General features: G+C 42.5%; 2 protein-coding genes across 3 annotated transcripts in view; one reads left to right on the top strand and one right to left on the bottom strand.

Moving 5' to 3' along the window:
• Positions 1–282: 282 nt before the first annotated feature.
• smarcc1a (SWI/SNF related BAF chromatin remodeling complex subunit C1a) lies at positions 283–27,588 on the bottom strand. 2 transcript variants are annotated; one of them, XM_069655493.1, is made up of 28 exons: positions 27,358–27,588; positions 25,307–25,426; positions 25,116–25,201; positions 24,855–24,936; positions 24,531–24,623; positions 24,372–24,441; positions 24,067–24,136; positions 23,273–23,348; positions 21,999–22,124; positions 20,035–20,153; positions 18,845–18,975; positions 17,825–17,884; positions 17,298–17,335; positions 16,159–16,280; positions 15,909–15,980; positions 15,667–15,780; positions 14,274–14,427; positions 13,982–14,092; positions 13,751–13,810; positions 13,015–13,273; positions 12,516–12,677; positions 10,350–10,405; positions 8,784–8,940; positions 8,172–8,350; positions 7,738–7,872; positions 4,699–5,029; positions 4,358–4,483; positions 283–3,453 (listed from the first exon to the last, which is right to left on the bottom strand). In XM_069655493.1, the coding sequence occupies exons 1-28, from the start codon at positions 27,541–27,543 to the stop codon at positions 3,362–3,364; spliced, it is 3,387 nt and encodes a 1,128-aa protein (XP_069511594.1). In that variant the 5' UTR covers positions 27,544–27,588; the 3' UTR covers positions 283–3,361. The 2 variants fall into 2 exon arrangements, with proteins under 2 accessions (XP_069511594.1, XP_069511595.1); XM_069655494.1 differs by having other exon boundaries at positions 20,035–20,129.
• LOC138584239 (uncharacterized) overlaps positions 13,258–27,600 on the top strand; it is a 34,399-nt gene continuing 20,056 nt past the window's right edge. The window contains exon 1 of the mRNA XM_069656417.1: positions 13,258–13,282. The gene's annotated coding sequence lies outside the window, so the exon portion shown is untranslated. The remainder of the gene's footprint in view (positions 13,283–27,600) is intronic.

Genomic DNA, 27,600 nt, shown 5'->3' with positions numbered 1-27,600 from the left:
GGATGCACCTGTATTATGACAGTTATTGCTTGTTACTGCTTGTTTTAGTCTGCTGTGTGTTCTGTGTGTGAAGCTTTTTATGCTGCCATCTTGGCCAGGACTCTCTTGTAAAATAGATTTTGTATCTCTGGGAAACAATGGGATTATTTCCTGGTAAAATAAAAATAAAATAAAAAACAGCGTGGTCCATAAAAATACCAGGCATGTTATGAGATTCAGCCTGGCTTTTGAATGTGCTGTGGAAAATTAACCAAAAACAGTAAAACAATCGGGACATCAAACTCATACAAAACACAGTTTATTCGACAGTGTCTAGGTCCAAGTACCAACAGACCCCATACAAAAGAAAAAAAGAAAAAACAAATTCTACAAACTTCCAAAGAACAGAGATAACTTCCATCTACACAAAACTTCTCCTTAAAAATACATTACCATTAACACAAAAAAGTAGCGATTAAAGATAATATATGTAAGGGGATTCCTGTCATATTTAAGTGAGATTATATAACAAGCCTGTTAAGATGTTGAATGGGAACGAGGGGGGCGCTGAATGAGAGCGAGAGTGAATGAACCTACGTGTGTTTGTCTGGGAGAAGAGGGCGGCGGGAGTCGGTGATGCAGCAGTCACGTGGGCAGAAAAAAGATAAAAGGAAAGTGGAACGAGAGGTAGCGAAGGGGTGCGCAGAGAGGTAGCAGATAGCAAGAGGAAGATTACTAGAAGAGGTAGCTAGCAGATGAACAAGGAAGAGGTAGCAGAGATACTAACAGTGCTAGCGAAAGGGAGAGTGGCATTGGACTCGCATTAAATAGATCTTATTAAAGCTTATTCTGTGTCGACTGGGAGAAGATGCAGAACAAACAGTGCGCCATATTGGTTTAGTCTACTTTAGTTTTAGGCTAACCTGCTCTTAAGTTAATGCTATTTGTATCAAGCTAGTGGGGAATTTATTGAAGACAAAACAAGCAATTTGATGGCATCTGATGAGAACTTTCCAAACATTTAGTAGATTAACAAGTATTTGATATTACAAATAATTAGAGCAGATTATTTTCTTAACTAGTGGAGTCGATAAAATGTCCGGAGATAATGAACATGTGCCTCTTAAATGCTCCTAAAACCCAAAATGAGGGGTTCAAGTGTCTCAGAACCATTTATTATGATGTAACACAAAGACAACCACATTGAGGAGCTGGAACAAGAGATAGTTTGTGTTGAATAGTGCGATTTCTTTGCTTGTTAAAACGGCAAACTAACAAAACACAATTAATAATAATTAATTATTAATCATTTGCGCTCTGTAAAGAAATGTTTGGTGGTTGTTCCCCTTCTTTAAACATCGTTTTATACATAGAAATGAATGTGTCAAATCGTGATTACTTCTCTTTTGGTGGCGCAGTATTTTTCAGTGTGCTGACCACAAATAAGTTGATGCACAGGAATGAGGATATTGCGTTGTTTTCCCGTGGCTAGTGGCTTAACAGCAAGGTGTGTGTGAGAAAGGGTTAGCGAGGTAGGCAGCACTAAGCGTCAGGAAATTGTGAGAAGAGGTGTTAAAAGTGTGGGGTTTTTATTCGCTACAGTATCAGCACCTAAAAACTTCTAGAAGCCCACCGCGTCATTCATGTTTGAATGTTTCAGTCGAGCCGCATCACAGCGTCTCCCTCTCTGTAAAGGCTGCGTGAAGGTCAGCAGGAGTTAGATGTACATTTCTGTGTTTTCATGTGTGTTAATGTGTGTGTGGTCGTCCAGTGCTTTGTGGCAGGGTCTGGCCAAGTCGGTGTGTGCACGCAGCCTCCAGTGTGAGCCTTAGCTTAGCTTTCCTTTCTGTGTGCGTGTGTGTGTGTTACAGGGAAGTGCGAGGTGTGTGGCCGAAGGAGGGATGATGGAGCCGTTTGTTCTTCCTCTTACGTCTGAGACTTTTGCATTAATGTTTAAAGACCCTAACAAACTGAATTGAGCCTACCAACACATAATATATGGACCCAAATTGTTATACATCTTCCTCTGTGACTAAGAGCTTTGTTGTTGTCCAAACACTCTTAAAACACATTAATGAGCCGCTTGGATTAAATCCCACATACACCTTCCTGCAGCCAGGAGAACTACAGCACCACGTGTTGATTAATCCGCCACTTAAAACAGTTCCAAACAAAACCACTATTTACGCCTGTTTGAGAAACATAAGCTATCAACTACTACTATATATTAATGTTGCATTTAACTTAGCTGTCAGTAGGAACTAAGGGTTGTAATCAGAGATGAACTTGCACATTGCTGGATTTGGTACCTTATTTTCTTCTATGTTTTAGGGCTTTAAAATAATTAATCTATGATATATTTCATCGTTTAATAGAGGAACTCTATAAAATTAAGGTCTATAAAATGTCTGAAATGGTGATAAATACTGACCAAGAGACCAAGATGAAGCCTGACAACCCATGGATATCAAGTTTACCGTCACAGAGGTTCAAATAAACTAGAACATATTCCCATTTAACAGGCTGGAATCATTGAATTTTGACCTGTTTTTCCTTTAAAAATGACTAAAACCAATAAATTGATCATCACATTCAATATTTGGCAATAATTTAATAATCTAACCGATAAATCACTGCAGCTTATCTCAAATTATCTTATGCCCTAATCCAACTATTGGCATTAATGCAAAAGTCTCACATGGGAAAGCGATGCTTTTATAAGAGTGTAAAACACCATCAAATATCCCCCTGCCCTGAACACACACCAACACTCAGACGCGCACACACACACTCACAGAACTACAGTGTATCATTTAAAGAGGAGCGAGAGGTAGATACTCGACGAGACAAGCGGCTGGGTCCCCTCTGTGTGTGTGTGTGTTTTACTATCATATATGTGAAAGATCTGCTTGCCTCGTGTGTGTTACAGCTGTGGTTTGTCAGCACTCACACACACCCCTCGATGTCTAACCGGCCCTCTGGTCTCAGCAGCTCCCCCTAGTGTTTGGCTTGAATAAAGAGGCAGCAGAGAAGAGGAGGTGTGGACAGAGCGATGTTTTGATCTGTTCTGACTCCTTGTTTTCTCTTCAGCTTCCCTCTGGCCCAACAGAGCAGAAAACAGTGTTTATAACTAGACGACCCTTGCCGCTGTGCCCTGAGAGGAAGTCAGCATGTGTGTGTGTGTGAGAGAAATTGGGTTACCCTTGCCACTTAACCCCGAGTGTGTGTGTGTGTGTGTGTGTTTTGTGATTAAGTTTATGGTGGTTTTATGGTGTTGACGGGAAGATATAGAGCCAGTAGCAAAGGCCATCAAAAGGGGGGCTGAGGTTTAGAGATAGTTTTGTTTGTGTGTGCTTTTGTGTGTGTGTGTGTGTGTTAGGTCTTAGTTTTCAGACACTCGTGCGCTCGGGGGCGCTGGAGGACCCACAGGAACTGCAGGTACCGGTTCAGGCTGTGCAGGTGGAGGGCCAGGGTCTGTAAACAGCGAAGACGGAAGTTTTAGAGCAAGAAAGAAGTCTTTTTACATTTTTTCCAAGTAGTGATGATTCAAATACTTTGCACATCTATTTAAAAGGACAAGTGCGTAAGAGAGGAGAAAACGTTGGGGTCGAGCACCGAAACGTTGAACGCCAATAAATGTATTTTTAAGGGCATAGTGTGCAGGAGTTTACTTGCAGCAAGTGATGATGATTAAAACCTATAAAAACACTGTATAAAGCATTTACAAGTTAAACTCCAGTGTCTCTCCAATGCAGGAAAAGCTGCAAGCTGAGCTGCTGCTAACATTAGCACAGCTTGTTTTCTGGTTTGGATTCTTTCGGTGTACATAGTTCACAATGTTTTTACATATATATTTACCCGCGGAGGTCCCCCTGCCCTCCAAAACAAATTAATCCAGTCATTTAAAATCAGTAAGAACACTAAATAAACAGTTTCAGGTGTCCCTCCAGAGCTATTCAGAGGACACAGGATGTCCTGTGAGGAGGCTTCTAGCTGAGCTGTGGCTAGCTTGTTTGTCGGGGCTCAGCTGGTCAGGTTCAGATTCATTTACTGGAGAAGAATTATCTGCAGAAGGCTCCTACTCTCCAAAAGAAATGGGCCACATAACTGATGCCCTTGTAAAACGCATCATTGAACCTGGTAATCAGTTGCATTTAAGGTAAATACCAGGCATCGCATTCATTTCTGGATTCACAGAAACTTTTATTTCAAGTGCAAACACTGGTTCCAAAAACGCCACCTTTTTTTCCATGTGTGCTTTTAATGAATTGGTTTACACAACACCAAAACCTGATGAACACAAACATGTGGTTTTATACATATACACACACTAAATAAACATGATGGGAATGTGTGGCAGAAGGAGATTTGTACTCACACATGCCGTTGGGAGCTCCAGGATGACGTGGGGGCATCATGGGAGGCATGCCGCCGGGAGGGGGGCCAGCAGAGGGTGGGCCGGGCATCATGCGTCCAGGCATCGGCTGACCTGGTCCCATCGGTCCTGTAGCGAGTGTGGATTTTTCTCATTATTAATTCATTATTATCGTGCATTTGTCAGTTTTATTTGATGGTTCAGGGGGGGCGGAGGGAACGGGGAGCTCGAGGGGGGTAATGACATGCATCAAAGGTCACTTGTGTGGGGAAAAAAGGCGACATTGCGGTTATGTGGAAAAACTTAGATTCCAGGACCACCTGCTCTGTGTTTCTGTCTCTCACCTGTCTGTCCTGGGTGGTGCGGGGCCATTGGGTGATGACCCATGGGGGGGTAGCCGGGATGCATGGCACCGCCGGGTGGGGGCCCTCCGTGGTGGGGTACTGGTCCTCCATGGTGTGGCTGGGGCCCTCCAGGGTGCATGCCTGGTGGAGGGGGCCCGGAGTGGGGTCCAGATCCAGGAGCCTGTCCCTGTCCTTGAGCCTGGGCGGCGGCTGCGGCTGCAGCAGCGGCTTGCTGCTCCATCTGCTGCCTCGCCTTCATCTCTGCGTACTTCAGCTGCTCCATGTGGAAGGCCTGACGCTCGGTGAGGAGCTGCTGCCGCTGGAGCTCCAACTGCAGAGAGACAAAGGAAACATATTTCAGACTGTAGATAGATCGTGCTCACTGGAGCCAAGGTTCTACGACGAGTGTCACAGCATAGCGGCTGTATGTTTTAAGAAGCAACTTAATATAGGAGTTATATTTAACAAACAATCAAGAAAACCTCAAGAAGGTTTTTTATTCATTTATCACTTTATAAAGGAAATCTTTATTCTAGCATAAAAAAGGTTTCTTGAGTGTAATGCCAATATTGTACAAGAGGACACGAACGCAGCTCATTTGTACACTTCAGTGGCTGCCTTCATGTCTGCAGAGGGGATGGTGAATGTTCAGGCCTGTGAAGACTAAGTGTAAAACTGTCTTGTGTCTCTTTGCAGTGCTGTGTGGGTCTTTGTTATTTTCTCTGTGTTTTACAGCCAATGGCAGCAGCACAGGTCTGATGTCTCTCCTTCTTTGGAAGGCTTATGTAAACCAGAGTTCTTTTCATGCACTATTTACAGCCGTGAAACTGGGCTACGCTCCTGATGCCTCCACCGCAGAAAACACAGTTTTACACTCTCACTGGCGTCTCCCGGGATCGTCCAGTGGCAGGACACACACCCACACACAGAGCTGAGGGCTATCCATTTGCCCCAGAGAGGCAGGTAACAGCTTCTCTCGCCTGACTCTACAGCTGCTTTTCTCTGGAAAAGGTTTTATTTGCTGCTTGGCTCTTTCACAAAGAAGTAATTCTCTGCCTTCTCTCTGTCTCTGTGGAGGACTCGGACAAAGTAGGAAGAAACTTTTTAACAGCTAACACTTGCTGATGAACTTCAAATATTTACTTGCCACTTCAATTTAGCAACCACAGAAGGACAGTGTGACACTGAATCCCTTCTGGATATGATGAAGCGGGTTTCAATTTGAGATAAACTAAAAGTTTAGTTTAGCCTGTATTTTTTGAGGACAGTGGAAACAGTCGGAAATGAGGGGAGAGAGAGTGGGGATGACCTGTGGCGAAGGGCAGAGAGTTAGAGTTGAAGTCGGGGCCGCTGCGTCGAAGAATGCCTCAATGAAAAGGCCACAGCTGAGCTAAACTGTTGCCCCTCATATCAATTTCAATTTTAACAACTTACAGCAGCGCTAAAGAAGAACTGTTAAAATCTTTTGGTCGCTGAAACTAAAACTATCGTTACTATTTCTGAGTAATTACGATAATATGCAGGTCAACATCAGCTTAGTAAAGAAACTGTGACATAAAATAATTTTTTTAAAGTGTTATTACAGTAACCGAGCTAAACCCTTTGTAGTCTGTGCTTTTCTGATACTTTACTGATAACGCTTACGATTCAAATTCGGTGAACAGCTCCACCCTCATTTTCTGTTATACTCTGTTATAGTAGTGCAGCTGCTGTCCATTTCACAACATGAATACACTCATTCACTGGTTAATTGTACGGATATGAAAAGTTTACCAAGGTTATCGATAAAGTCCAGGTGCTGGGCAGAGAAGGCACATAGAAGCGTAAAAAAACACAGTCCACACACTGGATCGTGCTCCCAAGCAGTTCTTTCATTTAACTGCCACCACAGGTGGGTAACGTTTTGAGCATATGTTCTTCTTCTTCTGGTCTGAAGATGCTGTGGACTCTATTTTTCCCTGCTTGTAGGGATATGTCATGATTTCCGAATACTCAAATAGTCATGAATTTATATTAAAAAAAAATCGTCTACTATCTCATCTTAAAAATATGTCTCCATTGTTTTTACCGGTGCCTGGTTGTAATGCGATAATACCGCCAGACGGTGGCTGTAGTGAAAGCGGTTTGCTAACCGCCATTAAATAACAAGAGGAGAAGAAAGCATTAGTGCCAGGAGCCGGTAAAACGACTGTAGGGCTGTGAGATTCTGAGAAAAATGCAGAGATTTCTGCAGCTGTCAACGAGTTCTGTGTCGAACTCCTTAGAAAAAATAGATTAAAATGAGGTCGAGTGCAAACTTTGCCGGGTAAAACTAGCACATCATAAATCGATAACAATGATGCCACTTGAGAGCAGAATAAAACCAACAGAGCTGTGTGAAAAAGGAAATTAGTCTCTCTTTCTCCTTATATCTGCACGTGTTTGTGTGCGGGGGGTCTTTGATGAATAGTATTTTCGCTTTCTACCGACTTTCACATATATTCATCTTAACTTTAAGACTAAATGAATGTACTCTGGTGTGTATTAATGTTCTGCTGTTTGCCTCCTTATTTTTATATGTTGAAAGTAGCTGGCAGTGATGGCTAGCCAAGGCTGAGAATTGGTTGCCAATTTGCCAATGACAACCTGGCAACTGCTCCTGTTTAGCCCGTTTTATTTGTGCATAGGGGCTGCCAGTACTTGGACGAGGTAGCTAAAGAAAAATAAGACGTGTTGGTAAGCTACAGCTCGAGTGTTATTCTAATGTGCTGCATTTTGATATATTTCATACGTTTCATATGTTTTCTATAAATGTATTTACTTGTAGATGTTGACAGTCATATGTTAAAGTGATTCAATGTGTGGGTTCGACTCGAGCTGCAGGATGAGCTTCTGTTAACAGATCGCCTTCATAATTAATACCCACAGCTAAGAGCCCTTTCTGAGAGGGGCGAGATTAAGTTCATGCTGGAGCAGATGCAGCTGTACAGGGTCAGTGCTTGCAAATTAGCATCCATATTTAATCTCAACTTCATCATTCAACAGCTTCTTTTGACTCACCGCCTCTTTCTCTCGGTCCATGATGGTTTCGAGCTCCTCGAAGTGCCTCAGCTTGATCTCCAGCTTCTTCATCTGGGTCTCCACCAGAAGGGCCACCAGGGACTTGATCTTTCTCTCCTCCACCGCCGCCAAGTGCTGAGAGGATAAATACAAGAGGGTCAGACAACTTGTAAATATCTAATCAGTGTCGAAAACTGGGATTACTGTTAAATCATCAAGATATCACATGTTAAAGTGGATACATTTCTGCGGTTAGTTTTGTGCAAATTTCAAAATAAAAGCCTCATGAAAGATTTCCTGTCCCTTTTTAATCTTATCGACTGTGTCCATAAGCCACATTTTTTAGAAAAACTTAGGCATCTCAGTTGAACACTGGGAAGAACAGCCTTGAGCTTGTGTTTGTTGTCGTTTAGTCAGCACTTCTGCATCCTCACCTTGGCCTTGGTGGCAGCAGACGCCAGAGCAGCAGCAGCTGCAGTCGCAATGTTTCCCTCTTCGATGTCGTGCTCCAGTTTCTTCCTCTTGTCCTCTCCCTCCTCGGTAGCTGCCTTCTCATCCTTCTCCTTCTCCTGTTCTGAGGACGACGTCTCCATAGCCTCCTCTTTGTCCTTATCTGACGGGGACAGAGAAAGACGCTTGGGTGGGTGATATGGACTACAGGTAAATATCAGATTTCTTCACACCTCATCTGATTTACATTTTTAATTGATCTTCTAATGTTAGCTGCTTTGTGGTGCAACTCACAGTGCCAAACACTCAGTTGCTTGTCTTTCTTTGAGATGCCAGAAAAAATTAGTCATGTTGCTTTTAGTCTCCACAGTCTTTGCACAAACTAAACGGTGGACGGTGGTTTGTTTGAGATTGGACTTTGCAGAACTGAACCACTTCCTCACTTTCATAAGCTCTAGAGCATGCCAACATGTTGACATTATACTTGGTTGCAGCCTTGTTCCTCCATTATTGCTGATAAAATGTGCAGGTTGATATTTACTGAAAAAGCATGACACATTTTCTGTCTTTGAGTTTTTAATGGATCTCAGATTTACCTGCTGGAGACGTCTTGGCCTCCCCTCCCTCTTCATTCTCCTCCTCGCGCTCTGAGGCCTCCGCTCCCTCCTTCTTCACCTTCTCTGTGGCGTCCGTCTTGTCGCTGCTCTTCTCTGCAGACTCGCTGGGCTTCTCTGCCTCGTCCTTCATCTCCGCCTGAAGAATGAGGACACACAACAGTAAGAGACCCATATCTAGGCCACAGGGACCAAGGATAAGGTAATACGTCTGTCCTATGGTGTAAGAGAAGATGATATATGACTAAGTGTTGCAAGCTGCATGAAGGAGGAAAAAGCTTCTGTGACGTGTGAGACACTTGTTATTTTGGAACGTCAAATCTGGAAAATGCTGTGATGCTTGGGGCAAAAGGAATAATAGGTTGCATTGTGACCCTTTCCACTTTTCGTTTGACACAGTTAATGGATGCTAATGAGGAAGCAAAGCCAACAAGCTGCCCAGCAGAGCTGGGACAAATTAAGCATTTTAAAAATGCCATTACATTCAGCCTTTGGGCCTTTCTGAACCACGGACAACACATGTAGCTGAGAGGAAATATTTGAGGAAAAAAATGTCCTCATGTTTGTGCCATTACAAAGGTGTGTGGTCTGACAGAGTTCACAAGATAAACACTTGATTTAAAACAACTTAAAAACAATGAAAATATAGCTTCAGTGTTTTGAGGTTTGTTTAAACAATTAATCACAATCATACATTTCAAGATTTCATTTTAGACTTGGCAGCAAAGCAAAGGCCATTGACCTGCAGGACAGTTACGCCAATATCTCCATGTTAAACTCGTAATTAAATGTTGTAAATAAACAGACAAGTGATTTTCTCAATTATTCTAATGTCAACAAAACCTTTCTCTACAGTTTATTTAGTTGTTTGTGGTGTTCTGAGACTTTTTTGAGGCTTGTAAAGTTTAAAACTCAGTAAACAGTCACGCAGGTAAATACTATCAGGGTAGCAGCTGAAACTGTTGGTGGTTGTAGCGCTATGACAGTAATATTATATACCTATAGTTTGCCTACTTAAGAGCTCATGTTCAATACATTAACTGAAACTGAAGTAAAATGTGAAAACTTTAAAATAAAAAAGGTCCAATATTAGCACTGAAGCGCTTCCCTTCACTCTCACGCCACACTTCACATTTACTGGTTGCTGTGGCGACACGGAGAACAAAAATCAGGAGATGCAGCAGTGAGACACTTCTCCGCTGACCCCAAGAGAGTGAAAGAAAACAGTAAAACTGAACCTATGTCCGAGAAAGATGCTAAAAAGGTATGCGTAGCGGTGGGAGGAAGAAGGTAAACGATCAGCACTATGTGCACGTGGAACCTCAGTTGATCAGGAAGAAGGATAAAGAAATGTACACCACAGTGAGTGACAGGAGCGATGGGAAGGCCTTTGCTGCTTGTGTTGGATTCGTAGATGGTAAAGTTTGGGGGGCCTGATGCAGTCGGGCGTGCAGCTTACTTTAATCACAAATGCAAACCAATTTACCAAAAACAAAAGGTTTTCCTTGGCATGTAGGATTCATGAAAAAGCAGAAAAAGTGGTCTTACCTTATCGGCCTGCTGGGAGTCTGAATCTTTGTCCATCTTCTCTGCCTCTGGGGTTTCTGAAAGACACAAGTGTGGAGAGAAATTAGCATCATGTAACAAACTTAAACTGATGGTTACAGAAGTTCTGCTGCAGCCTCATTTCCCCTGCAATTGTTTCTTCCCCTATGAATTGTTAATGTCTCCAAAAAACAGGAAAAAGAGGCAAGAAACAGTTTGAGACCGTGTTCGTGCATGCATAAGCAGACGCAGAAATTACAGAACAAAAATATTCAACACTTGGGATGCAACTGTAACAAGATGAGGCAGCAGTGACATATAATCCTGTTTGAATGCATAAATAGAGTCTCATGAAAAAACTAGTGGTTTAAGGGAGAAAGTGAGGACATGAAATTAAGGTCAAAAGCATTTTAAGTGAACAAGTCCGCAGGGGAAGGATGTGAAGTGTGAGACCAAATGAGCAAACGCACACATGCGACCGGGTGGGTACATGTGTACGGCTGAGTGTTAAACCATGTCACGGGTGCACTTGAGCGTGCGTTAAGAGTTTGAATATTGATTGTGTGTGTGTGTGTGTGTCGGACGGACGAGTGCTTCAGGCCAGAACGCATTTAAGCTTATCGATCACAAATGTGGCTCTAGAGGGCATTAACTCAGGTGTAACAAATGATTGGTGTTGTGTAAGAGAGGGTGTGTGTGTGTGTGTGTGAGAGAGAGAGGTGATAGTGAGCGATAGTGAAAGAGAAAGAATTATTTCAAGAAAGCAAAGAGAGAAAGAGAGTAGCATATGATAGAGTGAGATGACCCAGTTTTCTGCTTCCCCTCCTCCCACTCCCCTGCCCCATCTGCCACTGTTGTTTTAATCCACTAGTTACCACGGCTGTATGAACACACAAACACACACACTAATATTTCTGTATTTTTCTTCCCTCTGCTGGTTAAAGAGAGATGTGTATCATCTTTAAATGTTAAGACGGATTGTCATTCTTCACCTGAATATCAGACAGATAAGATCAATCAGTAATATTTTCCACAGCATCAGCATCTGAGATATTTAGACATTTTAATATCCTCTTTAGGGACCTTAATCCCCCAGAATAATCCAACAGATTAACTAATTACAATTAATTGATTAATAATTTATTGTTGTTATCGTTACAAAAACATGCATTTTAGGTCGATTCTCCCGTCACTGGCTTCGAACTTCAGTTATCATCGGATGCTGCACAGCAGCTGCCCACTGCCCCTCATACTAAGAATGGTTTAATCACAGTGAATAGATTTCCCTACAGAAAGCATTAAAGCATAATTTACTTAACACACACACACACAAACACAGAGCTGTAATCTGGATCATATATGCCTCTCCCTGCCCAACAGCTTGCAGTTAATCTGCATCTATCTGCTGCCCTCTAGTGGCTGCACAAGTCACGGCACACAAGAACAACCAAACCTCTCGTACATAACATCAAAATGTACAGGTTGTAATGCTTCATGCACGACTTTCTGACTGCATTTCTCTGCTTCTAGTTCAACACACTTTCATCCTTTCATACATGATTGTTACTGTCTGATCGGGAGAACTTAAAGGAAAAAGCCGCTGTCAGTCAAAGCTGGTGTTCTCTGTAATCGATAGAAGCAATAATATTTGAGTGTGGCGCCATAGCTGCGGAGAAAGTTGTACAAACAGCTAGTTGTTTCGCCCATTCTATATTCCTACAACACCCAGCGTGCATTGCGCCTCTCCATCTGAAGGGAACGGCCCAGCAAGAGACGCTGGAGTTAAATACTACCGCTTTCGCTGCAGGCAATGGGTCAGAGTGGTACAGAATCTGAAATACGCAGAGAATATACCGGAATAAACCTTTCAAACCTGACGATTTTGAACGAGACATGACTCAGTTATAAATGTGGAATGTCTGGGAGGGAAAACAGGAGAGCAGGAAGCATTTCAAGACACCTCACCAAACAAATGATAACATTTTACGGTACGTGTTTTGTTTTCGACTCAACACTGCAGACAACAGAGGCAGGCGCTGTAGATTGAGGAAGTGTAGCTTAGCAAGCTCCCTGGCCTCCTTCCATTGGAGAAGCGGATAGTGTCCTCCAAGGCACAGAGCTATGTTGGATTTTTTTCCTACCATAATGGACTCGTCATGAGTCACTCACCGGTCTTTTCAGGCTCCTCGGGGGCGGTGCCGGCGATGCCGCTGCTCTCCAGGCCGAAGGCGGGGTCCACCTTCCCCGTGCTCCTGGCCGCTTCCTGCACCTTCTTGACGTGAGCCTCCACCAGCTCAGCGGGCACCTCCTCACGCACACGTGAGAACTCCTCTGCAGAGAGACAGAGAGAGGACATTTATGAAGACAAATCAAAATGATCGTAAATCTGAGCCTCTATAGTTTGATGTGTGATTGTTTGTGATTAACAGTGTTTATTTCATTCTTCTGTCATCTATATCTGTGTGCCTCTGTCGACCAAAGCCTCAAGCAGATGCAAAAAACAATATTTTGCACTAATATTAAATAATATCGCAATCATTAAATCTGTCTTCATAATATGCTTTTTGAATGTTTTAATTGTTTACAAATGTGAAACAGGTTCTTATCCCCAAAAACATCTTTTAAAGATGTGATGCTGCAGTTTCATCTTCTCTCCATCAGTTCTCACCTAGAGCTGCCCTTGCAGCAGCTGACGCCACTCTGGGGTCGACCACAGAGGCCAGGAAGGCTACTGTGCTCATGACGGGGTTGCCAGACTGGCTGAAGGGGATGGGCTGGTAGGCCAGAGGGCCCAGGGAGGCCTCGGTGCTCTCCAGGTATGGATCCTCGATGGGCAGCCGCAGGAAGTGAAGGATACACTCGTCCTGGGTGCGTGAACCGATGTGCTCTGACACTTTGTTCCAGTCATCTTTGAACATCTCCAGGGCCTGAAAGAGGTGAGGGGATACAAGAAACAAGTCTGAGTAATGTCTTCCCATTGTTCATTATTCACAGAGGTACGCAGGATCGTGAAAGCAACTTAAGCGTGGGAGGAAAGAAGAAGAGATTAAAGGGTCGTGAGGTGTAGGCTGAAGAGAGAGGGGAGAGTTATGTACCATGAAAGGGAGGGTAATTCAGAAGTAGGAGGGCAGAGGACTAGGACAGTTGGCTTTGAGAAAGGAAAGATACATTATGGCAGGAAGGATGAAGAAATAGGGACACAAAGAGGAGGGCTAACAGGGGGAGGGACAAAAACAGGAAGGACAGTGAACAGAAACTGTAATGGAGGAAATGCAACAAGTGCAAAAACCATCTAATGCTTCCTTCAGTATTTATGAAAGCTGGTTGGAGGAAGAGACAGAGTATCAGTGCTCAGGAGCCAAACTTGTTCACAATCCAGATCAATTAAATGATCGGAGACTCACCTCCAGCAGCAGCAGAGTCTCCTGCTCGGTCCAATCCCTGGTGGAGTTAACTGCTTTACCCTGCAGGGAAACAAAACCAAACACATAAGCGAGGCAATACAACAATAGGACAGTGTATCAGCAGTGTGTTTATATGTTTACCATATAGCTTCCATTGTAAGTAAAGACGGATCTCTTATTGGCTATTATTAGTAGGATATTTACAGGATGCTACATGAGTCGTATACTGACCTTGGGGTTTTTCTTGTTGTAGAGGTCAGAGCGCAGGCCGAAGTTCTGCAGGTCGATGGCCTTGTCTTTGCCTTTGTCTATGAAGTTGGGCATTTGCTGCTGAGGGGGAATCTGAAGGGACGAAACACAGAACATGATCAACATTTGTTATGTAGAACCGTTTCATTCAGATCAGCAGATAAGGATGTGCAGGACGCTTCATCACAGTGCAGATATCATTACTCATTCATTTCTGTCAGGTGTAAAAACTCTCTTCATCCGTCCATCACTCTTACAGTGTAGCTTAACTTACCGGTGGGGGTCTGTGGTTCAGGGGCATGAGGCCAGATGGTGTGTCAGCCAGTACAGTGAAATGAGGTGTAGGTGGGGGGCCCATGGGTAATGGGCGACTGTCATGGTCAACTTGGTAGTTCACCAAACCCCACTGCTCCAAGAACGCATGAACCCTGGAGACACACAGCAATTATATTTACTTACTGCCATTTTCTGATTTATGTGAAATTCATTATTTATCAATAAAGTCCGTCTATTTTACAGGAAACGACATGCCTATAAGCTGCAGACATGACCTTTCAAGCAAGGATGGGTCATGAATTTCGAATAGTCATTAATTTATGCGGCTATAATCCCGCCTGTGAGATGTGTTTTTATCATTGCTTTTACCTGCGCCTGGTTGTAATATGGAGCTACTGTTAGACAGTGGCTGTAGCGTATCTGAAAGGTGTTTGCTAACCGCCATTAAATAACAAAAGAAGAAAGCCTTAGTGCCAGGTATAGCGGGTGTGGCGTGGTTTGGAACCGGAGAAAAATGCTGTCAGAGTTCTGTGTGAAAACTCTTCGAAATGTCAAGTGTAAACTAGCAGGACTTCGAACAACGGTCAAAAAGTTGCCAGTGAATATCGAATAGTATTTTTGCCTACTTTCAAGGTAACTATTCTCCAGTAAGTTCCCCAAATGTAGTTGTTAATGTTAAAGGTTGTATTCGCCCACGGTTTTGATGCTGCATTTTCCACTGCAGCCCAAAGACCTGTGGAGTTTAAGTAAATTAGTTGGCGCCGGCCAGTTATAAGAAGGACCATTCAGATACAGGCAACCACATTGATTGATTGATTAATTTATCTCTGGTGGAAAGGATTGACTGAACTGCACATGTGAAGACACAGTGCATTGGAGCACTTAAACCATATGTATTCTCTAATACAGGGTATGGTCAAATATTTGCACGACAAACAGCTTTAGATTTGGTCTGAATCTGCAGCGACAGGCTGCCTTGATACCATTTGGACGACTTGGATCCTCAACATTGTTTATTAGAGATGTTACAACCATTTGTGCACATTGAAGATGAACGGTATTAGGTGTTTATCAATGACATTAAAAGGCCAGATTCCTGTTTATCTCGTAGATCACACAGAATAACAGATACAAGACTACACAGGACTATATGGACATATTAACAATATAAGTTTGACATTTAATGTATAAAAACACATTAATACCGAGTAGCAATTAAGTCTTTCATCAATTACTCAAAGTTATCTGCGATGTTTTTGTTGACTGATACTGTATCCTTGTATGTGGAAAGGGATTAGGAGATGTGCTTGTTTTATGTATTGCTTTAGATATTTAGCGACATCTACTATTTGAAAATAAAATCTATATAGTAAAAAGCTTTCCTGGCTCACCTCATGATGGCACAGACGTCCCCAGTCAAGTTCCTTCGACAGGAGGTGGAGGTGAGGTACTCCTGAGGGTTTAGCCGATATGTGTCGATCATGAAGTTACGGTACGCCAGGTATCTGTTGAAGACACGAACATGACAGGAAATACATCACTCTAGGTCTGCAGCAAATCTCCTTACAGACACTGTAAATGTGAAACACCCTGGTGTTTTTATATGTAACCCTGTGTGTGTATGTAAGCTCACATCTCTGGAGTTTTGGACTTGTTTTTGCCGTTGAAGAACTCGGGAAGGGCTCGTCTCTCAATCTCATGGATGCTGACATCAAAAGAAAAGATAATCAATGACTTTATATGCAGAAATACTCCTTGTTATCCGTCATCTTCATGTACGACACACTTAAGTGATGTAAATAAAATGACTTCAGCGGCTATAACTTCTTATACAGCAACATTTAAATAACAATAATGTAATATTTTCATTCCAATGCTCTTACCAGTTGTAGTCAAACCAGGCGCCGTAGCTGGGGATGATGATGTGATGAGTCTGTTCAGTCACGTTGTCCTCGCCAGCATCGATCAGTCGGTTAACCTCAGCTTTGCCCTGCTCCTCATCATCCTGCAGAGTAAGATAAAGACACAGTCAGGTCAGCATGATAAAAGACAGACTCTGTGGGGACAGTGCTGTTTGAAAATAGAGTCCAGTTTTCACCCAGAACATGTTGGCCTGCAAAGAAACAAATCTGATCTTGCAGGATAAGCTTCAGTATCTTTATAAATTAATCTTTTCAGGCACAGATTTTTTACTTTTTCTTCTCTAGAATGTATCCTTACAAACACTGGCGTTTAGTGAAATACGTTTTTGGAACCTAAAATCCAATTTTGAGGGACCTCAATTTCTTTCCCACCCAATAAATAACTTTTTTAACGAGTGAGACATTATTTTTACATGTAATGTGACTAAGATTATAATCCCATGTCTAGGTCACAAACCATGTCAGCATCGTGCAAAGGTTACGACAGTGATCATCTACCTGGCTAAACCGTTTTTTGCTTGTCTGCGTATTTCAAATCGTCCAGCAGCAAAGCAGCAGCCAGACTTTCTGGGCAGTGTGCAGCTATTCCTGATGTGTGTGACAATTCCTGATCTGTCTTTCCATCAACAGTGATGCATTCAAATGACGATTAAAACATTCATCATTTTACACTTAACCTGAGAGCTAAGGGAGAAAACATATTACAAATAATAAAATTAAAGTTCAGGTCTGGTAATAACAAGAACATTAGAATATGATAAGAATTTAAAAGATAAAATAACACAAGTAATCCTGAAATGTAAAGTAATCTGTAATAAATACTTAGATGTTTGAAATAACAAAAAGCCCAGGTTGGATAATTTAGATAGATATGTGTATTCAGTGCTTTTTATTATGCATTATGTTTGTGTAGACTTTGGGATCAGGAGCTGGTGCAGACAGCTGCACAGATTAGAACAAAAGTGAATCTATTCATTCGATTGCTAATGACCGACAATAACTGGTAGCTGCAAACCTACTGATTAGCAAAGCAAACAATCAGCACACACATCCAAAGTGTGTGTTTTATTAGGACAAAGAGGAGTTATCAATCATCTTACCTTTCCACCAGACAGCACAGAGTCATCCTCCATGTCATCTGGAAGACAAAGAGATTTTAGTTTGGAAACATCAAACTGGCCCTTTAAAAGTTAGTAAGGCTTCTCAGTTGATTCCAAGGATGCGCATTTCAAGCAAGCGACTCGAAGATCGCGTTGAGATCTTACGGTCATAACGTGAATGGCTGTTGTATTTTCGTTTATTTTTTAGAGCAGTTCCACACAGAACTCTTTGACGGCTGGAGAAGTCTCTGCATTTTTCTCCAGTTCCAAATCTCACAGCGCAACATCCGTTTTACCATCACCTAACCATCGCTAAGCTTTCTTCTTCTCGTTATTTAATGGCGGTTATCAAACCGCTTCCAGAAGCACAACAGCCACCGTCTGGCGGTAGTAACGCATTACAAACAGGTGCGGTAAAAACGATGGAAAAAATATATTTTTAAGAAATTCATAACCCATCATTTACACATAACTAATAACATCAATGCATTTTATAGTAAAGCTAGGTATAGATCATAGATACGTACCCAAGTCGGCCACGTTCCCTCCTTTCACAGGAGTATTCTCGTTGTCTTTCTTTGAATTTGCTGAAAGAAAAGAGAAAAGGATGAAAAAAGTGGAGGACTAAAAAAAAAAAAAAAAATACAATTCAAAGAGTGTTTAATTCAGCCGTGGGCATGAAGGCATTAACGAGCACTGCGGTTTGCAAAAGAGGACACTAAAATAGATAGAGTGCGAAGGAGTGAGACTGTGTGTGTGTGTGTGTGTGTGTGTGTGTGTGTGTGTGTGTGTTGGGGGATTTTTGTAAAAGTGGGACATTGCAGATGGGACCTGGTCTAAAAGGAGCATTTTCAGTCAGGATTTTGTGTTTGGTTTAAAAGGGAATCTTTATAGAGGATTACAAATCATTCTTCTGTGGATGTTTAAAAAAAACACGTCCTCGGGCTGTTTCGCTACTTTTCTGAGTGGACCACGGTACGTGGGAGGATGTTTCATGGGCTGAGTGAAATTTCTCGTCACCAAGTAGCTCGAGATCCTACCCCTTATATTTCCCTCACCCTGGATCCTGTACTCTCCCTGGCTTTAAGTCGTCGTCATATCCAGTCAAAACAAAATCACATCATGTGGACTTGCAGACCTGCTTCAGATATTAAATCTGTTTGATATCTCTCTTCAGACTGTGTCTTTGAAAGTAGTCACACAGCGATTGTCCCTTACAGGAACAAGTACTGATTTGTCTCTGATCTGAGGCTTTTGTCAGCAAACTCCAAAAACTGTCCAATGCAAAATAAGCGCTTAAATCTTGTTCTGTGAAATCGGTTTATAATTTGGTCTGTTTTCTGCCTAAAGAGAAAACATGTTGCGCTCAGATTGACGCATTACAAAAAGGTTAGGATTATTGTTCTTCCGTTGGCTGTGACTGCACATGAGACCACAGCATGTTATGATACTGATTGCCAGGTTTGGGCAGCGGGTTGGTTAAAATACCAAACTTGTTGTGTATTAAATGAAAGAGGTTCCAGCTGAGCCCCGCGCTCTGCTCATACCGTTCTTAGACATGCTGCCCTCCTCCATGCTGGCACCAGCCGAGGAGTCGTCCATGTCCTTGGTCATGTCCTCCTCCGTGTCCTCCTCTTCGCCTCTGTGGCCCCGACGCTTCCAGTGAGGCCCCGGGTTCCTGACAAGAAAGGGATTGTGAAAGGTCAGCTAAAAAGCCACAGAAATCCTCAACAGAGATCGAATTTATCAAATTCAGTTTATAATTCAAGAAAAACGCTCAAACTGCTCAATAAAACAAAAGATAAAAAGGTGTCACTGTCAGTGTTTTGACTTTAAATAATTGTTACTCTTTCAATTTCCTCGTGTTGCATTACTTATTTTAAGTTTCCAATGCAGAGAAATTGTCTACGTAAAATCTCACAAGAGCAACAAATTTGCATTTTTCCGCTGCTTGAAGTTATAATCTCGAAGATTAAATAAATGTCTATTTAGTCTGTAGCCGAATGAGGTAACACAATAGTGACTGAGCCCATGGCCCACTGATGAAAGCCTTTACATTTACAGTATTACAGACTGGGTGACAGTGGCGGCATTCGTGAAAAAAAAAATCACAAGCGGCGCCCAGTTAGTGACGTGTTTTCCCATCAGCCAGCAGTGGTTGGTCTGCCAGAGAGGGTAGGCGGAGCTAAGCGGCTGCTTTTCCGCTCTCTGCAAGTGTTGCGAGTAAACAGTAATCTACTATGGCTGAACAAACAAAGAAAAGATGGATGACTACAGATACAACTTCAACAAGAAGTGAAAATCCAAAGAAGAAGAAACAAACTCGACGCTCAGATGAAGCAAACAGTCTGAAAAGGAAAGCGACCGTCAGCCAGGAAAATCAAGAGTTACAACCAGAGCCAACCGTGGACGTCACACATGCAGCACTGTCTGGATATCTGGGAAGTGTGCGCCCACAGTTACCGTTTATTGCCATACGTGCCGCCAAAGAGAACGAAACTGAGATCTTCGAGATTACAGCTTTTAAGTTGTTCCCAACAAATGCACTGTTAACTCACCATTAAAACAGGAATATAAAATAACAGCAGCAGAATCGCTCAAATATTAGATCGCACATTTCCATGCTCACTTAGACCAATCTGCATTATTTCCCAAATCTCCCTCTTTCTCCTTTCAAGTTGAATTGTTTGCTCTCCCTCCGGCTACAGAAAGGAATATTAATAGATGGCCTCCTTACCCCTTCTTTCCTCCCTTCTTGCGGGATTCAGCAGGAGTGCTGGGCGGCGAAGGCGAGCGCCTCCTCTTCTTGCCGGCGGAGTTGGCCTTGCGCTCCTTTCGATCGGGTGTACGGGAAGACTGATCAGACAAACCCCGTGCAGCGCAGGGAGCGAGGGATGGAGGATGAGAGAAAGAGCAGCAGAATGTGAGGATGGAACGGTTGCACACACAAGGAGGGGAAGCGGAGGGAGAACGACGACGGGGAGGGGGGGATGCCGTGGTGGTGGAGGAGACGAGCAGGGTTCCTGTATACTGTCCAAGCTCAAAAAACAGCTTCTCCACTTCTTAAGTCTTGCATTAGAGTGAAAGTTTTCAAGACAAGTAAACACCTAACTTTTCAATTGTTATATTCTCTTAGCTTACATTCTTTAAGTTCTCGTTTTTGCCACTGGAACTTAGTTTGTTATTTAGGAGACAGACCTTTTGTTAAGGTACAGTGCTTTTTCGAAACAAGAAACAGCCTCTCAATGTCTCTTTTTAAAGCCACCAGACTCCATTGACAAAAACAGTGATTCTACCTCATGAACCTTGGGAGTTGCTAGTTTAACCCTGCTTAGTTCTGTTTGTATATTTGTGTTACTTTTTTGTTTTAAATGGTTGTTTTTCCGACCCAACACAACACAATAACAAAAACAAACTAACCAGGTGGGGCAGAATAAGACCAGCAACTCTCATAGTCCGCAACACAAAATTACTCTTTTAGTTAATGGAGTCTGGTGGATCTGAAAAGATTGATGTACCGGGCTTTTCTGGTTAAAAATGAATGTTGTCAGACACTTAAGTCCCGTGTCCACACAGCGGCCTTTTCTGAGCGCCAGCATCTTTTTTCAATTGTTCCCAATGAGGACAGAGCGTATGCGGCCACCTCAAGAAAACGCGCTGCACCCTCCGCCTGTTTTGTGCGTCCGCTCCAAGCGCCCTTCAGAAAGGCGTGGTGTCGTCACCGCTGCTTATTTTCAGGCAACCAATCAGATGGGGTGCCACTCGTCACCCTGGTTACCACCAAACATGGAGGAGCAACTTGTTTTGGCCGTTTCTGTCTACCCGGAGCTATACTTAGACACAAACAGTATCACACTAGAGCTTATTTTGTGGGAGCAGATAGGTCGGACACTAAATGTTGCTGGTAAGTGTTGTGCTTTTATTGCCCTACGTGTTGTTAGCTGTGTAGTAAGTTAAACTTACTGTTGTCATAGAAACAAAACCGGCGTGCAGCATTTTTTCTCTTTTTATCCCAACGCCCAACCAGAGTTTTCTCCCAGAAAAAGGCGCTGTGTGGACACAAGGCCTTAGAATGACAATCAGAGCCTGTCAGTGGTGAGAACTTTTAGAGGATGTACTTTGATCAGGCAATTTGCAAGATTACCTTGAAGGTATTACAGCTAGTGAAGACTAATGATACAGTACAAGTGAAGAAGACATTTAATTAAAGCTTAATATCTCCCTTTTTTCTGAATCTTTGGGATAGCATCTAATAATAATATTTTGAAAGCTTGTGGCCAGTGACGTTATTCATTTCTGGCTACTAGTACATCTTTTAGTTCAAATCTTGGACAGAAACCCTGAAATACATAGGACGGAGACAAAGAGTGAGGAAAGGTTTGGAAAGGATGCGCAACAAATAGACAGACAGAGGCAGACAAAAGAAGACAGCAACGCACAATCCACAAGGGACAGCGACAAGCAACAAAACAAACTGGCAGCAAAAACATTCACTTATACAAAAACATTCAGACTTATTTCATCAGTGTTTGACCAGCTTTACATTTCTAGTTTTAATAAACAGCCAATGTGAATATTTAATGTCTTATGTTGGTTTGTTAAAACAGTTATCATGAGACACAATCAGAACAGTTAAACAAAGACGGGTCAACCTGCACTGATTATCCAGGACTTGAAGACAAAGAACATTCTGGCCCCTACCTCCTCTTCCTTAGGAAAGATCCTTTGGCGGAAATTGACTAGCTTCTTATTCTCATCCACCTCATAGTCTTCTTCATTCATCCATTCATTGTAGGCATCAGTGTCTAACACCCACTTGGCATGGACCTGAGGAGGAGAGGGAAGCAGACAAAGGTTTACAGGGTTCAACTTTAGCCACAAAAAAACCTCTGGCCTCTGTGATATGATCTTTGTGGCCACACAGGTATATCCCTATTCTCTGAGCCTTTGCCAACGTATCGTTACAGTTCCACAGACACTTGATCCCTTGAGCGAAGGCAGACACAAAGGTAAACCTATTGGACACCTTGTCTTCTGTTCTATCACTTTCTTGTCTTTCACGTTTCATATGTTTACGAAGAACTTGAGTTTGAGTTTTCAATATAAACACAAAACTATAATTTATATTGTTGTTTATTGAAGTGTCACAGTCAAGGCAGGCTATTTTAAGATGTGTTAAATTGTCTTTTCTGTTTTGTTTTAACAAGTTTACATTTGGGCCATCGAAAAATGAACAGGTAAATCTTGGGGCTAAGATGTCTGTAGTGCCGGTGCTTAAAAATCGCGAGTCGCCACTTTCCCAGTGGTCAAAAAACCTGCCAACACCCGGCTTTCTTGCTTAGTGGGAAAGGTTACAATCGGCATTCAGAGCCGGGTCAAATGACTCTGCAGTAGACCCGGGTAATTATCGCCTCGGCTCCGCTCGGCATTGATGGGAACACAAAACCCGAGTGGACACGCTAATCTCCGCCCCCTTTCCGGCGCGATGCTATGCTCCCTCAGTAACTTCTGTGTCATCTCAGCTACAAATTCCGCCCGTCTCCGTCCGAGCAGCGCTCAAACATCGTTCCAAATTTGTCAGCACTGAGTTTGATAAATAGACTGAATGAGTAATAGATACAATAAAGACCTAACCACCGAAACATACTCTCCCTGCAATGGGAAAAGAGACAATCGGCATCTATAAGCGGGCCTTATGAAAGGTCTGAAAAACCTGCGCCAACACGCTAATTTCGGTGGGAAAGGGGTATAAAAGAGACTCACTGTCGCATGTAAAAACAACGATCTTAATGTCATATAGCCGCTCCATTAACTACAACCACAGCATCACCTAAACATCTGCTAAGTGATGCTCGGGACAAAAGCATGAGCTGCAGGCGGTGCTCTCTGCATGCTTCACTTTGGACTTCTATCATTTTTTGAGCGCTAAAGTCTTTCTGAGCGTGTCTTCTCTGCTTGTCCTCCTCTTTGCTCACCTTCCACGGTCTGTCAGTGCTGGGCGGGTCCTCCACATCCCCATCCACCTCACTGGCATACACCCAGGTGTCATAGCTTAGAGAAAAGAAAAACACAGATAGGAGTCATTGATAAGTACAATACTGATGATCTGACATGCTGTGTCAAAGAATATTATGGTTACATTTTAATATTGGCTCGAGCACATCTTGTCTACCATTCATCTCTCTTACAAACTCACTGATGGTGAGGTTAAGTTACTTTATTTGTACCCGAAGGTAGATTGGGTTAACAGTGAGTGAGTTGGCCTTCTTTTTTTGTTTTGCTTTTTGTTTTGCTTTTTGCATAGTACAGCTGAAGAGAGACAGGACATGTGGGGAGTAGAGAGTGGGGGATGACATGCACCAAATGGATTGTCAGACCGGGAGTTGAGCCTGCGATCAGTGCGTCGAGGACTACAGCCTCTATACATGGGACGCCTGCTCTACCAACTGAGCTTAACCAGCGCCCCAGAGTTGGCCTTCTTTTACATGCGCATAACAGACTTGCTAAACATGATACACAAAGAGATGACCGTGCTCAAGACTAAAAGGGTAACCCTTTGTAAAAACAAGATAAAAACATACCATCAGTAGAAACAAGATAAATGACAACAAGACATCGTAAAATGGAGAGATAATCAAATGTAGAGACACGATAATTGTTTAAGAAAACTTGTCAAAAGGAAGCATGTTGCTGGTTTATCTTAAATCACGCAGTATAAACTGAAATATTAAGTGCTACGGGGCTGTTTGTGAGCCTCCTCTCTGCTCACCTGTCTGGGGAGAGACCCCAGTGCACCAGCACCTGCTTGTCTTTCCTCATGACCGGACGAAGCCATTCTTCTGCAACACACACAAAACAATGCTGACCATTTTCACTCTTACATCCATAAACAAAAAAGAAATATGGAGAATTAAATAACCAAAAACAAACCAACTTTTGCAAAATTATGGATTGCAGGACCAACAGTCACATGTGGAGATTTAGTTATCATGCAACAAACTGTATCTCTTTATCTCTTTACTTTGTACTAATAAAACTGGTGTTATGTTTGAGATACAGACGGTTGTACCCTACCTTCTTCTTGTTGGGATGGAGAGGGGTAAATGTGGTGGGTGGCTTTAGATTTATCATCAGTGATGGAGCCCTGGAGAGAGAGGGTAAAAAATATTAATAAACAACTACAAGATAAAAATACAAAAGAGTTAGCTTTCCAGTGGTTAGTTTGATGCTCACCTGGTGCCTTTTGATGATGTCTTTCAGCTTACTGGCTTGTTTCTGCTCGATGTCAGGCGACAGGAACACAGTCGGTCGAGTCAAGCAGTTGTTCTGGAAGAAGTAAAAATAAAAATGTTTTATATTTTAAGTAAGTAGAATCTGCAGATCAGATCAAAACCAGCAGATTGAGGTAATTCCTAAATGTTAAACTACTTTTCAGCATCTTATTATATCAGGTGTATTTTTATGAATACATAAAGAACATCTAAAGACTGCAACAAACATCTTAATTGATTGGGGAGGCCTATCCGCTGCTTGTGTGATCAAGAGTGAAGGTCATACCTGGACCAGGTTCTTCTCGACATTTAGGAACATTTCCACGTTCCTGTCCATCCGGGAAGGATTCTGCAGGTCAAATCTGCGCCTGGGATTACAAAGAAGAAAAACATGAGATGAGGTTGCAGCAGTACAGCACATTACAGTCAACAGCAATGAATAATTTATCCAGTGTTCAATTTCTGGGGTTAAACAAGATATATTGTACAGTTTTGCAGGATAGTTTTGTTTTGTGAGAGAAAAAACACCAGTCACAAGTCAACTCACCACCCCTGCTCGCTCTTAAACTTGTAGACCGACCCCAAGATGTGACAGAGGGCACCTCCTGCCTTGAAATCCAGGAAACACTTTGCCTGAAATTAAAAGAGAAACGTGAGTTTATGACATTTGAGCACTTGAGGAATTTCATAAATGCCAGAGAGATGATACACAACAAAATGCATGAGTGATTTTCTCACAGGAAGCTTGGTAAGAGCAGGATTGTTGACTCTGCGCCCAAATGCGTCCTCCTGGAACTGCAGCAGCTGGACCACCAGACCCGCCAAGGATTTACTGGAGGGGGAGTCATTCTGGACATACTGGGACCGGAGAGAGATAAAAACATTCATTAATACACGCAAAGATAACCGACATCCTCAAGCACCTTAAGAGCTACACGATTAGACAGATAGAACACAGTATTACAATTTCAATGTCAACAATTAAGGAGGTAAATGTCATCTTTAAGTTGGACTATGAAACATGGTTATTCACATTTACAAGCGATCAAACACATTCTGCAATTTCGGACCATTTCCAAACCAAAAAGTTGCTTAAAGATATGAACTTCAGCTCATCAAAATGATGAATGAAAAAACAATCAGCAGGTTAAACAATACTGACACCAAACACCAATCACTGGATGCAGCCCTAATAAACAATATAGTTGCATGTAATTTTTAGTGCCCATTGAAATGTTTTTGTCTATACTTTGTGCCCACCAAAAATGAGTCAAATATCAGGGACAACAACAACACCAGGAGCATGCAGAGTCTTCCCAAAGGACATTTCAGCAAGGCAGAGATCTCTTGTCAGGAGTCCTTCCATCTACCAAATTGCATCCACACATTAATATCTTTTCCTGACCATATACCACTCTTGCTCTCAATTTAAAATCCTTTCAGAAGCAGCAATGACACAAGGTCGGTGAATGGAAAAATAGGACGAGCAAAACTAAAAAGTGGGCAAGGCTCACAGAAGACCTGGTCTATTTATAACGAGGACAATGTCAAGGAGACAAATGCGAAAGAGTGAAGTGCAATATCCAATGGAAAAAGCTGCTATTTTTTTGATGCAGGAAAAAAGATAGACATAATCAGCATCATAATGAAGCACTGTAGTGCTGCATAGATGCTCTGGCCACAAATCTTGTTCTTCACATGTAAGAAACAGTTCTCTGCCGAATGTCACTTCATATTATGGTTTTAATAGCTTTTTCAGGGACAATAAAAGACTGATGCAAAAATGAATGGTCACATTAATCATGACTAAAATGTCATCAATAAAATCCATCAAAAATAATAGCAGGGTTGTTTATTTTTTTCATGTTATGCATCCCTAATACAGTCAATGAATGTAAACAAACGCATGCCATGTATCTGGCATAGCATCTGTGCAGAGAGGACTTTTACACGTTTAGTCCTAAGTCTGTTTCTTTGTTCAACTATTAACAAGTTCTCCAAAAACATATCCACAACCGCTTATGTAGGAAGATTTATTTAAATTATAATATCTCCAACAAAACGGGCTTAAGCGTGTCAGTCGGTTTGAATGAGAGCATGGACAGACAGGAGGAGCGGTCTTTGTTTGGATAAGTTAGTGGAGCCCGCACAGTCTGCTATGCTGCTGTGTTGACAAAACTCAACGCCGCTTACAATTCAGCACAAAATATGACTGCAGTTACAAAATGCTCACAATGATCAGATCATAATTTACCTGAATAAAATGTTATTTGATTGGAAGTAAAAATATAAGCTTGGTTCTATTTTGCTGGTACTTTCAATCGTGTCATTCATGGTAACCCGTGACCAACATTTGGTTAGCCTAGGCCTGATTATGTACTGATAAGGTCGTTTCCCTAGAATTTTGTCAATTAAGAAAAGTTGCTAACAAGGGTTAAAACACAACTGTAGCAGCAACATGCATCTGGCATTCGTTTGTGCACATTTCGCATCTCAGCATGTCATTACTTACGACGCTGGATGGTCAGTTAGCGAGCTAACATTGAGCTAGCTAATTGATACAGCTTCCCTTCTGTATAAATAATCTACTTAGTGGCATTGTGACACAAGTGTGCCGACTGCTTTTCATCTGTGACCTACAAATATGAGTAAACTTTTGTCTAAACAGTGTACATTCAAGCTAATGCTATTTTGTGTGGCAGCAGCTAGCTAGCATAGCAGCGCTCCATTGTGCCAGTGGGACGCGGGCCATCATAGAAATCAATGGGGAAGCGGAGCAGCTAGCTTACCTTCTTGTAGTGCTTTCCGATCCACAGCCGCACCGTCTCGAATTGGGATACCGTCTCTGAACTTTCCCAAAATTTCGTTGAAGGGCCACCGTCCTTCTTTCGACCTACTACGGCACCTCCGCCGGCTGGGCCGGTAGCCGGTCCGCCTGAGCCCGTTCCGCCAGCCGTTGCCGCCGCCGTCGCCATTGTGTGTTTTGTTCGTTGCGTTGTCTTTCTCCTCCACGGCGTCGCTCGCCGTGCAAG

The sequence above is a fragment of the Semicossyphus pulcher genome, unplaced genomic scaffold (genome assembly GCF_022749685.1).
Source record: "Semicossyphus pulcher isolate SPU_LCO1_2020_fin unplaced genomic scaffold, fSemPul1.0.p SCAF_9, whole genome shotgun sequence".
In the NCBI taxonomy this organism is placed as follows: Eukaryota; Metazoa; Chordata; class Actinopteri; order Labriformes; family Labridae; genus Semicossyphus; species Semicossyphus pulcher.
Note: the sequence above shows the minus strand (reverse complement) of the source record. Positions and strands in the feature narration are given on the sequence as shown.